Below are 16,372 nucleotides of genomic sequence, written 5' to 3'. Positions count from 1 at the left end.
TTATAACTATTATTATTATGAATCATTGATGTTTTTTTTAAGATGTCCGTCCCAGTCTAATAAACTGCGTCGTGAACACTTAAGACCTTCCTGCTTCATTCAAAATACAACCATTAAAAAGATCATTATATTCATTTATTCCAAACACTACACTTCCTTCATACTTCCGTAGTAGGAGGAGCTAAAGTCGAACTGACCAATCCATGAGCAGGAAGCAAGTGGGAGGGGTTTTACCCGTGGAATTCAAATGAATAGTGAACAAGAGGCGTGTCTTGGCTCTGCCTTTACCAATGAGAAAGCGCGTTTCTGGGGCCACGTGCGGAACTCTGGGAAGGTAAACAAACTCGCAGGACTCGGGCACGTGGAAGAAACTTACAAAAGGAAGCGAGTGGTGCAGCGAAAGCATTTTTATCCTGATGACGGAATTGTCCCTCGTGAATTCATTATATAGAGAGAGAGATAGAAAGAAATGGAAAGAAAAACAAAACAAAAAAATGGTTTCATTTATAACCAATGACCACATTTAGTTCACTATTGTGCGTTTGAGGAACAAGGCTGAGTGTTGTCACATAGAAACACCAGCCTGTCTAGTATGCTGCTGATCTCAGGAGGGTATGAAAACATCACACTTTTAAAATCAGTACATTGATTTCTAACTATAATTTGGTAAGTCCTTATCAGGACACTGAAAATAAAGACAAACCTGAATAAATATAATATTCTTAAAGTGATCTTCAGGTAATGCAGGAACAGTGACTTTTATTTGAACATGTGCCTTGTGGAATATTTCATATATTTATTAGGGTTGACTGTGTTCAGGTCGTTCAGGGGTTGTGTGAATGTTCATCATTCATAAACTATAGGAGATATGGGTGAGATGCACATTTAGATAGCTCAATAATATGATAGGTAATTTAGAATTACAAACTGATGTGTAACAAAGGTAAAGTTATTAAATGGATACACATGTTATCAGTTCCCCGTTGCTTTGTTCACCACTGAAACACCATCAATGACACTGACGTGACAGTGGTACTTTAGTAGGCATGGTCCTGGTACTGGTGTATAAGGTGCATTGACTTGGCTTTCTGGCATAATTGTACACTTCTGTAATCCTTCATTCATTCATTCATTCATTTTCTCCCGCTTATCCGTAATTCGGGTCACGGGGGCAGCAGTCTAAGCAGGCCCCCGCCTTCGACTGCTGCCCAATCCTCACAGCACCGTCCCTTACGGTCCCTCCTGCAGGTGGTGAGCCCACGGGAAGGCGGCCCCACGTCACTCCGACGTCACGGACCTTGATATTTCCCTCGTAAGGGACCCCCGGAGCATATAGGGTTAAGGGCCTTGCTCAAGGGCCCAAGAGTGGCAGCCTGGCGATACCGGGGCTTGAACCCCAGACCTTCCGATCGGCAACCCAGCGCCTTAACCGCTGGAGCCACCACTCCCCCTGTAATCCTTCAATCCCCTGCTATCATTAATTTAATAAATAAAGCCCTCTGCATACAGAATACCTCTCCCACCTGTTACAGTGAACAGAAAGTATGGTCTGATCAGGGGTAAAAAAAAAATCTTTTTTTAGGAAGTTCAAAGAGAAAGAAAGGAAACTAGACCAAGAATAAGGAAGCAGGACATTTGGTGTAAGAGTGAAATTCAGCACATATCTTTTGGTAAGTAAGCAGATACTATTAGAGAAATTTGTACATATAATTAATGATTTAACCTTCTTGGTGTAATTCTTTCCTTATTTTACAAGAAGCTGTTTTTTTATTATACATTACATGTCACATGTAAGCTACCTTTAGAAGCAACTGGTTAGCAAAAATAATTATTGTTCTCATATGTGTGTGTGTGTGTGTGTGTGTGTGTGTACATTATCTCTTTACATTATTTTGTCTAGTGGGTATTAAATATTATAATACACATAATACATACACAGATCATAATTATCATAATTATTGAACAATTAACAAATTGGAAATTAAATGAACTTAAGTGTTATAGTATATATCTGTATAGAGAGAGAGAGAAAGAGAGAGAGAGAGAGAGAGAGAGAGAGTCCCCGAGTTACGATGGATTGACTTACGATTTTTTTGATCTTACAATAACGATAGTGATACGACAAAAATTAGAAATAAAAAATATATAGAAGTGTACAGAGTACACAGAGTACAGAGTTCAGATGTCTCTGTGTTAGAGCGAATGTTTCTTGTGTTTTGGTGTTTCAAAGTTTATACATTACGGTTCTACAAATTGCTTTGTCTTGCTATAATATGTACAGCTATTTGTTAAATTAGTAACAAATTACAGTACACTACTCCATACTGATCACTATCCTTTAAGACTCCTAGCTAGGCCATGTCTCGACTTGGGGTAATTGTAATCTCTAAGTCTATACAGTATATATATATATATATATATATATATATATATATATATATATATATATATATATATATATATATACTGTATAGACTTAGAGATTACAATATATATATTACAATATATATATATATATATATATATATATATATATATATATATATATATATATATATATATATATATATATATATGTGTGTGTGTGTGTGTGTGTGTGTGTGTGTGTGTGTGTGTGTGTGAAAGAGAGAGAGAGAGAGAGAGAGAGAGAGAGAGAGACAGTTTCTTTAACTAAAATAAGATAAAACAATTAAAAATGAGTTCCCAAGTAAAAACTAAAACTGAGAACGAAACTAAACCATGGTGAAATTTAGAGAACTTCATTTTTAAGTATTATATGTTCGAAGGTTTGACTTAATTGTCTTCATTAATGTTGTAGAATCATAACCACTAGATGGCAGTGTACCATATAATTACATCTCATTGGCACAACAGCGAATCTGAAAAGGTGTTGGGCCTAATTGTAAAGTTTAATTGTAAGGGGAAGAATTCTACAAATCTACATTTGGATTTAAGAATCTCACGGTGAAGTTAAAGGGCCTAAAGTAAAATCTGGGAAATAGGATAGTAGTTTGATATTTGGAGGAACGATATTTTTCAGTACTATTCAGTACCTTCACAGTTAATATTATGTGTGAGCTGATAGATTTTACAGCATCCTGTATTTGGATAATTTAATATATTTACCTCCTCAAATACACACTTAGAAGGTTATCAAATTACCCACATATCAAAGCTTTTACCAAATTATAGTTTTTATAGGTTGTCTCAACAGATCCTCCCAGAATATGGAATAATAACAGAGTAACTTTCTTACCGCTTAATAAAAGAGGGTGACAAATGCTCTTTGTCACTCTATACTTTACCAGCAGGATCTGAAAAATTCAACTATTAATGAATCAGCCGTAATGGTTCAAGCTGACACTAGATGACACAACATGATTAGACACATCTCCAGTGACTTCTAGCACTCACTACATTTATCTCTCTGATTGTGCACAGTATGGTCATCAGGTATTGGTAAACTCTGCATTATGATGATGACAATAATAATAATAGTGGTAATAATAAAAATAAGTAATAATAATAATAATACTTAGATTGATGCTACAATAAATACTGGAAATTACATGAAATATAACTATTCATATAAATCGTGTTTTGGAACGGCACAGTATTTTGCATGCCACTAAATTCTAAAAACACCTTTTATTCAAAATTACATATGTTTATGTATTTATATTTTGTATTGTTTTATTGTGATGACAGCCTGTTCATTATGTCAATGACGGTAAAGCTAATGCACACATAATACATTATAATTTCATTATTATTCATTATATAATAATAATAATAATAATAATAATAATAATAATAATAATAATAATAATAATAATAATTTTATATTACCCAATACTGACAAAGTTAAAACAATAAAATGGTATGGGTATGAAGGTTTACTGGAGGTTAATTTAACAGCAAGTGTGTAACAAATGAATTGTTCACAAAGCATGTAAAAATCTTTAAAACCTCTTTTTTTTTTTTTTGCCTTTTGATAACTCTTATTTTAAAGTTACAGCTGTAAAAAGTCTTATTTAATAGCTTAAAGTACTCTTTTCACCCTTAAGTAATATGTGCTTAATGAATGAATATTTGTCATTTATTTTAATGTATTTTACGCAGTGTGCTACTAATTTTACTGTATAATCCAATTAACATTTACTGTTTATACCACTATTGCGTCCTCACATGACATTTACGAGAATGGAAGGGGGGTGGCAGCTTCCTTCTTAAACATAGGAGAGGAGATTGTTATCTCTGTTTTCATTTCACCTTCATCTTATTCTCAGTCATGACTCTTTTTGTTCAAAGGAGTGAAGTCTGCTCCCACATTTACTGAAAATGGAGGTCTTTAAGATCCTCGTGGTGCTTCAGGCTCTAGTTCTCACTCAAGGTTTGTGCTTCATGCATTATCTATGTCATGTGTAACTAAATGAAATGTGATCTTGGTAATGTTTATAACAAAAAACTAATCAAATTAAATGTGTTATTTTGTCACCATTGTTCAAGTCTTTTTTAAATTTCCCACATTCAAAGCTTTTTTGTATCTGCCTTTGATGTTTTTTTTTTTTTGTCATCACATATTTAAATTGATAGTCAAATTAATTTTAAATAGTATGCGTTTCATTTCATTTTGTAACTGGGTGTTTCATCTTAATTATTCGTATCTATGTGAAAGTGTATTTTTTATGACCCTGAGGAATTGCAAATAATGTTACTGAAAATCTCATTTCTATTGACTAAGAGTTCATTCTATTGCACAATTTCACATAAATGGTTATGTGTTCCAGTGTTTTCGAGTTTCTTATATGCACTTGAAGCTATTTGCACATACACACTGTATTTGGGAGAAGCCATTGTCCACGAGGACATGTGCTCTAGTCACTATCATTACCACATCCTCTTGTTACCTCACAAGGTCAGGGACTAAAGAGCATCACCAGTTTAATTATTCTGATGGAGATGTTAGAAACATATGAAAAAACTAAGACAAGTTCTATTTTTCATTTTAGTAAACAGCTAATTGGAGTGTTTGATAATGTTTCAAGACAGCATTGCCTTTTCTTCTTTAAATATAATATAATGATAACATGTACAATCCTTGTATCATCAACATAATGTTCTGTTTCCACTCGTTCAACACACTTAATCACATAATTGTTGACATGTTCCTGAAGGGTTTGGTTGTTGTAAATGATGTGCCCTATTTTGAGAGAAACATGTAGCCCAGTGGTTAGAAAGGTGGTGTAAATGTGGTCTTGCTTTTGACAAAAGTGGCCGAAACACACATGTAATGTGGGAATTATCTAGGCATGTATATAAAAATAGTCTGACTACATGTTAAAAACGTAACTGAATTAATTTTATAAGCAGTTCATAGATACATAGTCGTAGATTTCATAGGTTTGGAATGAAAAAAACACCCAGGATATTTATATTGTTAATATAACGTGATATTCTTATAAAAATGAAGACTTTAAGTAAAATTTTGCATGCACGTTTCTTTTGTTTACATGCAACAAACTAGGCAAAAGGCAAAAACACAAAATAGCGACAAAGAATGACTTGAAGATAGTACATTTTTTGCAGGAAAACTTGTAAGATGGAGAATAAAAGAGAGGATGTCAGCAGACTACAGACTTATAGTCAAACATGGAGGTGGAAGCTTTATGGTTTTGGGTTATTTTGGAGAAGGAAAGTTTGGAGATTGAGATTTATTCCAACATGGCTACCATTCCATATTCAACACCATGCAATTCTTACAGGATTCCAGCTAATTGAAACTTCGCCATACAAAAAGACAATGATCTGAAGTATATATCCAAGCACTGTAAGTGTCATTTAGAAAGAAAGCAATGGGCTGGAGTGTTATCTATCATGATATGACCTTCTCAGTCACTGCACCTAAATCCTATTGGCCTATTCTGTGATGAACTGGATGACAAGGACTGAAAGAAATATCCAACTAGCAAAGAACAACTTTAGCAAGTTTTACAAGAGGCATGGCAAAGTATTTCAGCTGAATATTTGGAGAAAAAAAAAATGTCTGGCGGCTGCTATACATAGTAAGATAAAGTTGTTTATATATATTGCATTTCAGTGCACTGTTGTTGAATATTGTTTCTCACTGAGTGATAAGTAATGCAGGATGTGACAGGATGTGGGGTGTTGTTGTGGTGTAGAGATGCGTTTTCTGATGAGCTGCAGGTGCAATCGCACTTCCCTTGTAACCTTTTTGTCAAAAGCAACAAGGCAAATTGTAGGCATCATCGACGCTTTACTGCATAGAGTGTAGCATGGATTTAAAACGAGTTTGAGCTGTCAACACGTGAAAATGCAATTCAAAATTAAAAGTGACTGCGCATTACTTAGATGGACTATTAATTATGCTTATAAGAGCATCTGTTTTACAATCTGCCTCTTTGTCTGTGTGCTGTTTTGTGCCACTGTGATCAGTGTTTTGCAAGTTAATCTTCAACACTTGTATATTAAAAGTCTACAGCAACCAATCTCACCCTGGTACATATCCATGCATTAAGTGTACAAACAAAGTGTTTCCTGATTCTGATAAAGTTTTTCATTTTCAGAAATTCTATTTATCATCACTGGATTTCCTAAAGATGCCCCGCATTGCTAAACTCCCTTTATTGATTTTTTATGATTATAAATTAGCATTTATATCAAATACTTATTTGATTTAATGTTTATTTCAAAAGATGGCACACAAAGTGTATCACATTCTGTCATTGTCACTATACCATATTGAGTAAAGATGCCCAAACTAGGGCCCGTGGGCCAAAAATGGCACAGGATGATCTTTGCATTGACTCGCCATGCCAAGAAAAAAGTGGGAGAATATTTGTCATTGACACAGAACTTCATTTCTAATTTAACAATTAATATACAAAATTTTGTTTTAGTTTTAAACTGCAAAAAAGAAAAATGTAAGTAAATTTGAATTTGTCCCAATTCGAAAAAAAAAAGAAGAAGCAATTTTATGTCTATTTTTTAGAGGTCACTGATATTACAAACATATGTCTAATAATTTTTATAGCTTGAATAGCTGTATTAGGCATTGAACTCCAATGTACTATAAATAGGATTGTTTCTATGTTTTTACTGTATTATATATGTTTTACTGAAAGCTTTAAAAATAAAAAAACTGCATTAACTGCATCAGATGAACAAATCACAAAGTAATGTGTTCTGTTTATTTGTTAATGAATGTTTTAAAATCATAAATGAGAGGAACCATGACACCAATTTTATAATATAATACAGTTTATTATAATGCAACATTTTCTTTCGACGCACGGCCTTTCGGATCAAGTCAGATTTTTGGCCCTTCACAGGAAATAGATTGGGCTCTGATATAGAGCAGGAAACATAAAAACCCTAAAACTTGTCAGTAAAACGTTATAATATTACTTAAGACCTTTTCATGCTCTATAAAGAACTTATGGAAGTGTGGTATGTATTATAAACTGAATATTTAGTGTGATACTCTGTCTGCGATAAGATTAATTATAATGCAGACTTATTTAAATGTGTGTGATATTATTATTATAATTTTGCAAATGCATTTTTTTGTATCTTTAATTGGGTTTTAATTTACTTGTAATTTCAGGTCTATTAGATTGAATAGATTTTACTTCAAAACAGAAGTAATTTTCAAGTAATAAAACTAAGACAAAGGAAATGTTATAATTTAAAGAAATAATATAGGAACATAAGTATTTCAAGAAATAACGCTTGTGGATTCTTTTGCTGATTTTGCTTTGTTTAATTAATTTGATTGGTCGATTTTTTATTTTTAACTGATCAGGGACTCAAAAAAGTCAATGATATGAATGACTTGGTGGTTTTCTAAATATTAAACAAATACTTTCTCTATTACGTAACTAGTATTTTATTCAACCTGATTTTTAGTTTTGTAACTATACACAATTTCAACTATTTCATTCCCTGTTCTTTCCTCAGGAAAGCTGTCCATACACCAGGCTTCTACGCCGTGCTCCTGGGCTTTGAACTTTACAGAAAAAGATCAGAGTTTGGCTATTTTCACAAAGCAGTTCCTGTCATCGTTTGCCGATGGGATCTGTCAGGCCCTCGGCTGTGGTCATGTACACCAGCTAAATGCGAGCACTGTGCATGGAAATGCGAGCTGTCTAACAGGCTGCATCTACAGCAATAACCAACTAATCAACTGTACGGAGGTTCATAGTACAGACTGTGGCATTCTGTCAGAGGTTGTCTGTGGTAAGTCTTTTAGATCCTTCATGTTCATTTTATATCACCGCTGTCTTCTAAACATGTAATTCATACTCCTTCATACCACGAAGATAATAAATGCTAAAATTATCTCCACCAGATGCTCCTTACGTAACCCCAACAAATCATCCCTGCATCTGGAACATAATGACTCTATCGTCTAAATCAGCAGTTAGTCTGACGAGGGAATCCATGCTCAGACTGTCCAATGAAATATGTCAGAACTTCAACTGTGGTGAAGCCTTTGCCCAGAACAACACAATAGCTTCACCCAACAGTTCTTGTCTAACCGATTGTGTCTTCCACAACTCTTATTTGTGGAACTGTTCCACAGTGGTCAGAAATGACTGCCTAAACATTTCCAAAGTCATTTGTGGTAAGTTCTGAAATATGGGCATTCATAATTTTCTACTAAATGTGTAATTCTGGGACAAGGAAATGAAAAGATTTACATCTATTACTGCAGGCAACCACAAAGTCAGATTGTCAGGAGGTAGCCATAAGTGTGCTGGCCGGGTGGAGCTGTGGAGTGCTGGACAATGGGGCACGGTGTGTGATGATGAGTGGGATAAACAGGACGCAGACGTGGTCTGTGCTCAGCTCAGCTGTGGATATGCAATCTCTGTTAGTGGGCAGAATGGACCTTATAGTCAGGGTAAAGGTCCCATTCTGATGGATGAACTGAACTGTACAGGACAGGAGAGGAGCTTGTGGGAGTGTCCTGCAGTAAGAGAAGGTCATGACTGTGGACATAAAGAAGATGCAGGAGTGGTCTGTTCAGGTATGTCAGAAAGCCTTCACACATGTAAAGTAAAGATAAAGCCTTCTGACTTTCATGAAAAATATGATACCATTGGACAAACTTTACAAATGAACATGCTAAATTTGTGATCATTAAAGACAGATTTTTACAAATTATTCATTAAACCTCCTCTACATGATACAAGTTCTTTTCAACCTTCCTAAATTCCCATACACCATTCTATTTCTGAAGACTTTTTGATAGAGACTAGATTTGCCAGGCTACGGAGGATTTACCAGGTAACGCCCACCATGCGTTTTAGTTCTCAGCACAAGATGGCGTCTGGTTGGTTGCCCAATCAACACAAACAGTTTCCAGCTGGGACTTGTTTAAGTGGTGTCTTAACAGTTCCCCTTGTGCTTGCCTCTTGCCCGTTCATTGACTTTCCTGATACCTGGTAATCCTGTTCGTGTGTTTTTTCATAATTGGCTCTCCTAGTCTTTTGCCTTTCCTTTTTTTTTATAACGCCTGTGTTTTCTCACTTTTTTTTTCCACGCTCTGTCTCTCCCCATGTTTGTCCCTGTTTTAAATTTTTTGCCCTGATTCCTCAAGACCTATGTTTCTTTTTTTTTTTTTGGACCATTTAGGCTTTCTCCTTTGGAGTCGCAGTTACATTTTCTTTTGAGGTTGTATTTAGTTTTTCCTCTTGCTGGTTTTTATAGCATGTGCTTTCAGTTTGCGGTTTTGTCGACTTTTGTTTTCTCTCTGCAATTCTGGATTGTATTTTTGTGGACTCTGCTTTCTTGAGATTTTTTGTTTTGTTTTGTCTTATACTTTGTCTTTGGAACTGTACAATAAAATACCACTCACAGGCTCCTAGTGTGTCTCTGTGAGTGGGTTCACACACTTATGTGGCAGACCGCCAGCTACATGCTGACAAGATAAGGGTGTCTGCCAAAAGTCGTAAATGCGAGCATAAATGTGAATGCTAGGCTCATCTCATCTCATCTCATCCAAATTCTGGCTCCCAGCTATAAAAATGATTTGAATAAATTATTATTCTTTAGTATATGTACTACCAGTCATATGTTTGGACACCTTCTTATTCAATATTTTTATCCTAATTTTTAGCTCAATTATATATTATTAATTGGTTGAATCTTTTGTATATTAATACTGCACATCGGAATTATGACAAAACAATATACACTCACACTAATAATTCATTGTACCGCCTTTAGCTTTGATTATGGCACAGATTCGCAGTGGCATTGTTTCAATAAAGATTCTGCAATGTCACAACGTTTATTCCCACCCAGTGTTGCAGTAATTTCTCACCAAGATCTGGTATTGATGATGGAAGAGTTGAACAGCTGCATAGCACATAGCACATCCCAAAGATTTTTAATGCCTTTAAGGTCTGGACTCTGTGGTGGCCAATCCATGTGTGAAAATTATGTCTCATACTCCCTGAACCACTCTCACAATTTAAGGCCAATTAATCCTGGCATTGACATCTTGGAATATGCTTGTGGCATCAGGAAGAAAAATATCCATTGATAGAATAACCTGGTCATTCAGTATATTCAGGTAGTCAGCTGATCTCATTGTTTGGGCACATAACATTGCTGAACCGAGACCTGACGCACTGCAGCAACCCCAGATCATAGCACTGCCCTCAAAGGCTTGTACGGTAGGCACTAGGCATGATGGGTGCATCAGTTCATCCGCCTCTCTTCTTATCCTGATGCTCCCATCAATTTGGAACAGGGCAAATCTGGACTCATCAGACCACATAACCTTCTTCCATTGCTCCAGAGTCCAATCTTTATGCTTCCTAGCAAATTAAAAAAAAAATTCCGATTTGCCTCAGTGATAAGTGGTTTTTCTTAAAGCTACACAATGGTTTGGTCCCAATCCCTTGAGTTCCTTTCACATTGTACAATGCTCTTAATTTCACTAATAAACCTAGCCGTGAGATCTGCTGTTGTTGTTTTTTTTTTAACGATTTAATTTCACCAACCTTTAAGTGATCGCTGATCACGTTCTTCCAAAAGATTTTTCCAACCACATTTCTTTTTTGAAGATGATGGTTCCCCACTATCCCTCCAGTTTTTAATAATGCATTGGACAGTTCTTAACCCAAGTTTAGTAGTTTCAGCAATCTCCCTAGATGTTTTATTTACTTGATTCATGCCAATATTTTCAAACTCCTGAAAGAGATTAACATCTTTTCCACAACTACAGAATGTGTGTACCGACATGGTTGTTTATTAAATAAGAAGCTACTCACTGCATGAGGTAGGGTTGCCAGCTGAAACATAATCATCCATGCAGTAATTATTCAATGGGAGGCTCCTACCTATTTGCTGAAACATAATCATCCATGCAGTAATGATTCAATGGGAGGCTCCTACCTATTTGCTGAAAAATAATCATCCATGCAGTAATGCAGTTTTTAATTCTTCAAATTTTTTTTTCTTTTTTGACAAATTTTACTCACCATATATATATATTCCAATAAAAGCCTGCAAAGTTGGTTCAAATGACCCTCTTTGGCAACATGAAGTATGCCAAGCCCGTTGTTGTGTTGCTTCGTTCTGGGGTTCTGTATGACTTTTGTATTACCTTGACAACATAACTTTTGCATCTTTCTGTTTGATATATTAATCAGATACCAATTAATCATTTTCATTCAGGCATTCATTGTTTTTTTTGTCTGTTTTCTGTTAATTTTTTTAAAGAATATAAGGCTCTAAGACTTACTGGTGGAAAGGACAATTGCTCAGGCAGAGTGGAAATCCATCGGAATGGTTCGTGGGGTACGGTGTGTGAAGATTGCTGGGAAGAAGAGGAGTCAATCATGGCTTGTGCAATGCTCGGCTGTGGAAAACCTAAAAAATATACATCCTTTAATCCACGCTTTAACCACACAAATGGAACACGTTGGTTTTACCAGTGCTCAACAGTATATGATACCCTGTGGAAGTGTAAAGAAATAGATGCCACTAAACTTAGTTTATGCAACTCAAACGCCGCAGGACTGATATGCAGCTGTAAGTAAAGTTCAAGCATTAATCAAGCATTAATTTATTTTTATATATAATAAATAGAATAAGAATTTGACAAGGTTAGGCGATAGGCCCTGGAATTTAGGAGTTTTGCATGCTCTCAGTATTCTTTAAGCCCTCATGGGTTTCCTCTGGGTTCTCAGGTCTTCGTTCAGCTCTAAAAATTCTGTCAATTGGTCATTCTGTCACATTCAGTAGTGCACATGAACTAGTGATTTAAAGTTTTTTGTGTTCGGGTATGAGCATATATTATTCTTAACTAGGATGCCTCTTTTAGATTCTCTTGGACTACCTGAGCCTACCACTTCAGCTGTACCTACAACCATGGTATCAACAGGTAAGTATCCTTTTTTTGCACCTTTTAAGATTTTAAAACTATGTTACAGTATATGGATTAAATAAAACAGACAATTTGGCCTACTTCACATACATATTTTTCTATTCTTAGTGCAAACCACTGCAGAAGCACCTGTAATGGTCTGGTCTCCTGAATTACTGGCCTGCATTGTACTATCCTTCATTCTCTTGATTACAATTGTCTCAAATATCATCATATGTTGCTGTTCAAAAAAGAAACGTAAAGGTAGGTATAAATCCAAACAGCATTTTAAGATGCCAAATTACTTCAGTAAGTGACTAGACAATTGAATAGTGTGAGCATCCCCTGCTTCAAAGTCTTCTGTCTTTAAATATTTTGTTTGTGCCCCAGTCACATAATTGGCCCTCTGTAAGTGGAACAGATGAATTCATATTACCTGATCGCAGATGTTTGCCAGCTTGTGAATATAGAATAAGTCAGTTAGTGCTCTCCTCATAGCATGTTCAACTGCTCTATTATTGGTTCATGATCATTTGTTTATAAATCTAGCATGTTACTCATGCTCTTCTTGGGGTTTACCGTCTCTCACAGCTCTTCAAGTTCAGCAGAGATTTGCCAATCTACAAACCTCCACAGCAGCTGAAGAGAATAGCTATAGAAATTCAATCCACCTAGTTAAAGTAACCAATAATGACAGCAACTCTGGTTAGTGTACACAACACCTGAAATGAGAAAGATTAAATGATATTTGTTTAACTGGTGATAGAAACAGAACAGTGATCGTGAATGTGTGCTTTTTATTTTATACAGGTCCAACAATGCCTCCACCAATGTGGACTCAGAATAGTGTTGAGAGTGCTTCCTATGATACAGATTATGAAACCAACGACAGTGTCCCAAACGGTGATTTCACCCTGTCGACTTTCCGAAGTAAGTTTATACCAAGCTATTGGAAGAACATGAAACAAACAGACAATTCACAATAATGTAAAATTTATTCTCAACAGATTCCTCTTTTACTTACATTTCTTCTAAAATGCTCTTCTTCTATAGGTCCTAACTAAGATTCTGATTACTATCACTATAATCAGACACTCAATAACAAAATGGTTATCTACTTAAACTCAGACTTTGCCAGACCGAGATTAAAACATGTGCACTGACTTTGCATTTATATTATTATTATATTGTGGAGGGGGAGGTGGTAGAATAATGCTTAAGGGCATTGGACTTTGGATCCGAGGGTTGTGGACTCGAGTCCTTGCCATACCAGGCTTGAACTTTTAACCCCCATGGGTGCTAAATTGTGGAAATGGGAATAAAGTACTCTGCCATGGATGGTCCCAAGCCTGGCTGCAAAAGGCGGAGGGTGCAACTAGCAACCCAATGCCGTAGTTACACTGCTATGGAATTGGCCTGCTATATGTTTGGCATAAAGTATATTGTTTTGGTGTTGTAGTTTAGAATATTGCTAGTTCACAGCTACAGGGTCACCAGTTTATTTCTGAGTTAGGTTGATTTCTGTGTTAAGATTCTTATAATATATTCTCCATTGCAGACTCCATGCGATACAATGCAGATGATCGGAATCATGCTATAAATGGCCCAAATCTACAAAGTGTGGCTGAGGAGGGTGAGTGTATGCATACTGTCGCTATGATAATATGATTCTTGTTGCAGATTCCTTCTCAATATTTTATTTGCTACAAACCTTTCTGATGACAAAGGCAGAGTATAAATACATTACTAGTATAACTGATAAAACAAAGATAATAAATAGTTGAAATTGGGTAATACTTAGCCACACCTGAAACCTATTTGATTCTTTCTGCTTCTTCCTGTCTTTGTTTTTTTTTTAGGTGTAAATCAAAAGATTACTCAATGGAAAGCACCAGCCTCTTGACAGTTTAATTTTAATAGAATGAAACTTGACTGTCTTACTGCTTTAGTCATCTGAGTCCTTTCAATAAACTAACTCAGGTGGAAAAAGAATTGAAATGCTGAATGCAAACATGCTTGGTTTTAGTTTGTTTGAAATTGAAAATCTGCATTTTGCTAGTTTCAGGAAAGCACACAGAGATCACAAGAGGTGGAGAGAAGTAGACTGACTATTATTACTAGACAGAGTTGTGAAGAACAGATCAAATAAATATTCAATAAAATAATAAAATTCAATAATACCTAATGTTTGGAAACACTGTTTTATTTAAAATTGTTTATTTGTCACAAACTAGGTAAAAGGCAAAAATAAATTGGACAGTGAATAACTGAAAGACAGTTCTGCGGACAAATGAGTCCAAACTTAAAATTTTTGGTTCTAACAGAGCAGAAGAGAAGACGTTATCAGACTGCTTCACACCCACAGTCGAACATGGAGGTAGAAGCTTAATAGTTTGGGTTTGGAGAATTATTCCATTTGAAAGAAATACTGATCTAACATGGCTGCCATTCCATACTCCAAAGCAATGCAAATTTGTTTGGTCTGCAGCTAGTTGGAACCAACTTCACTATACAACAAGACAATGACGTGAATTGGCCTGCTCAGTCACTGCATTAAATCCTATTGAACTGCTCAGAGATGAACTGGATTATAACAGCAGAAAAAAACATCCAACTAGCGAAGAGTATCTGTGGCAGGTTTTCAGAGGCATGACAAAGTATTTCAGCTGAAACTGTCTGAATGCCAAGAGTGTGTATCCTAGTGTGTGTAAGATGTTATCCATGCTGACTGAGGATTTGTCACTATAAATAAATTTGAACATCTGCACATTTATAAATTTTTTGGTCAGGTGTTTCCAAACGTTTGACAGGTACTATATATATATATATATATATATATATATATATATATATATATATAATTATTATGGTTTTACACTCATATAGGTGTGTGTGTGTGTGTGTTTGTATAAAACATGTATTGCTGTACACATTTAGACGCAGCTGCTGCAAATCAAGGATACCTGCAAGCCCCTGTGGACGCATTCCAGCGCCTCTCTGCCAATCCCAGTGGTAAGTGTTCATTTTTGGTGCCTTTTTTAAAGCTTACTTAAATACTAACATTTAAATATCAATAAAGAAAGTATTCCAGTTCTTACTTTCTTCTACAAAACTTCATTTTTATCCAGTGAATCTGTAGCTTGCACACTTAGCGTGGACATCAACTGTTGAACTCTGTCAATAAATATTTGTAACGCATGACTATAGGATACAATTTTCCAAAACTGTTGCAAAAAAAAAGACATTCTACTTAAACTTTCCACAAGTGAAAACTTTCTTGCTTGATTATTTTAATATACCCCAGATATAACAGCACTTTGCCACTGATTATGATTTAATGCATACAAGTTAACACGTATTTATTAAAGAACACAATGAACACCTACTGACCAATCAGAATTGAGATTCAGAATGAAGAAATCTGCGAACCTAGAGACTTTCATGTAGAGAGACATGTATTTGTCACACCTTTGCTACTGGTGTGATGAAAAAAAAAAACAATACTGCCATGATCCTTTAACAGCAATTACGCAAAAACGTACATATGTTTGAATGAATTCTTAAAATATGACAATATGCATCCTTTTATATAAGGACTGCTCTGACATTAGAAACACACCTGCTTTCCTTTACCTCCTTCTAGCCGACTCTTTTGACACATCCAGCACCTCATCTGGGGAGTGTTATGAAAATCTAGGCCACAACTGTGCAGATCTGTACTCAGAGAATTACCAAAATCATGGAGAAGCGATCCAAAGTGACCTGCAGCCTGAAAGTATGCTTTGTTTGTTTATATTTGAAATGAAAATAATACAATTATTTTTTTAACCTACAGTGCATCCAGAAAGCATTCACAGCGCTTCAATTCTTCCACATTTTTTTATGTTACAGCCTTATTCCAAAATGGATTCAATTCAATTTCATATTTTCCTCAAAATTTTGCTAACAATACCCCATAATGACAACAGG

At 35.4% G+C, this 16,372-nt stretch overlaps 1 protein-coding gene across 4 annotated transcripts in view; it reads left to right on the top strand.

Annotated features, from left to right (window-relative positions):
* Nucleotides 1-1,589: 1,589 nt before the first annotated feature.
* Nucleotides 1,590-16,372, top strand: part of LOC310716403 (antigen WC1.1-like) — a 149,595-nt gene continuing 134,812 nt past the window's right edge. The window contains exons 1-13 of one of the 4 annotated variants that reach the window (XM_083523637.1): nt 1,590-1,670; nt 4,312-4,393; nt 7,981-8,259; nt 8,372-8,647; nt 8,738-9,052; nt 11,758-12,069; nt 12,362-12,421; nt 12,533-12,667; nt 12,995-13,108; nt 13,214-13,333; nt 13,962-14,036; nt 15,341-15,415; nt 16,047-16,178. In XM_083523637.1, coding sequence (XP_083379763.1) covers nt 4,342-4,393; nt 7,981-8,259; nt 8,372-8,647; nt 8,738-9,052; nt 11,758-12,069; nt 12,362-12,421; nt 12,533-12,667; nt 12,995-13,108; nt 13,214-13,333; nt 13,962-14,036; nt 15,341-15,415; nt 16,047-16,178 — 1,945 coding nt within the window. In that variant the 5' untranslated portion in view covers nt 1,590-1,670; nt 4,312-4,341. Of the gene's footprint in view, nt 1,671-4,238; nt 4,394-7,980; nt 8,260-8,371; nt 8,648-8,737; nt 9,053-11,757; nt 12,070-12,361; nt 12,422-12,532; nt 12,668-12,994; nt 13,109-13,213; nt 13,334-13,961; nt 15,164-15,340; nt 15,416-16,046; nt 16,179-16,372 lie in introns of those variants that run through there. The other 3 variants (XM_083523636.1, XM_083523635.1, XR_014530566.1) reach the window with 3 other exon arrangements.

The sequence above is a fragment of the Silurus aristotelis genome, assembly GCF_946808225.1.
Source record: "Silurus aristotelis genome assembly, chromosome: 21".
Taxonomy (NCBI): domain Eukaryota; kingdom Metazoa; phylum Chordata; class Actinopteri; order Siluriformes; family Siluridae; genus Silurus; species Silurus aristotelis.
Note: the sequence above shows the minus strand (reverse complement) of the source record. Positions and strands in the feature narration are given on the sequence as shown.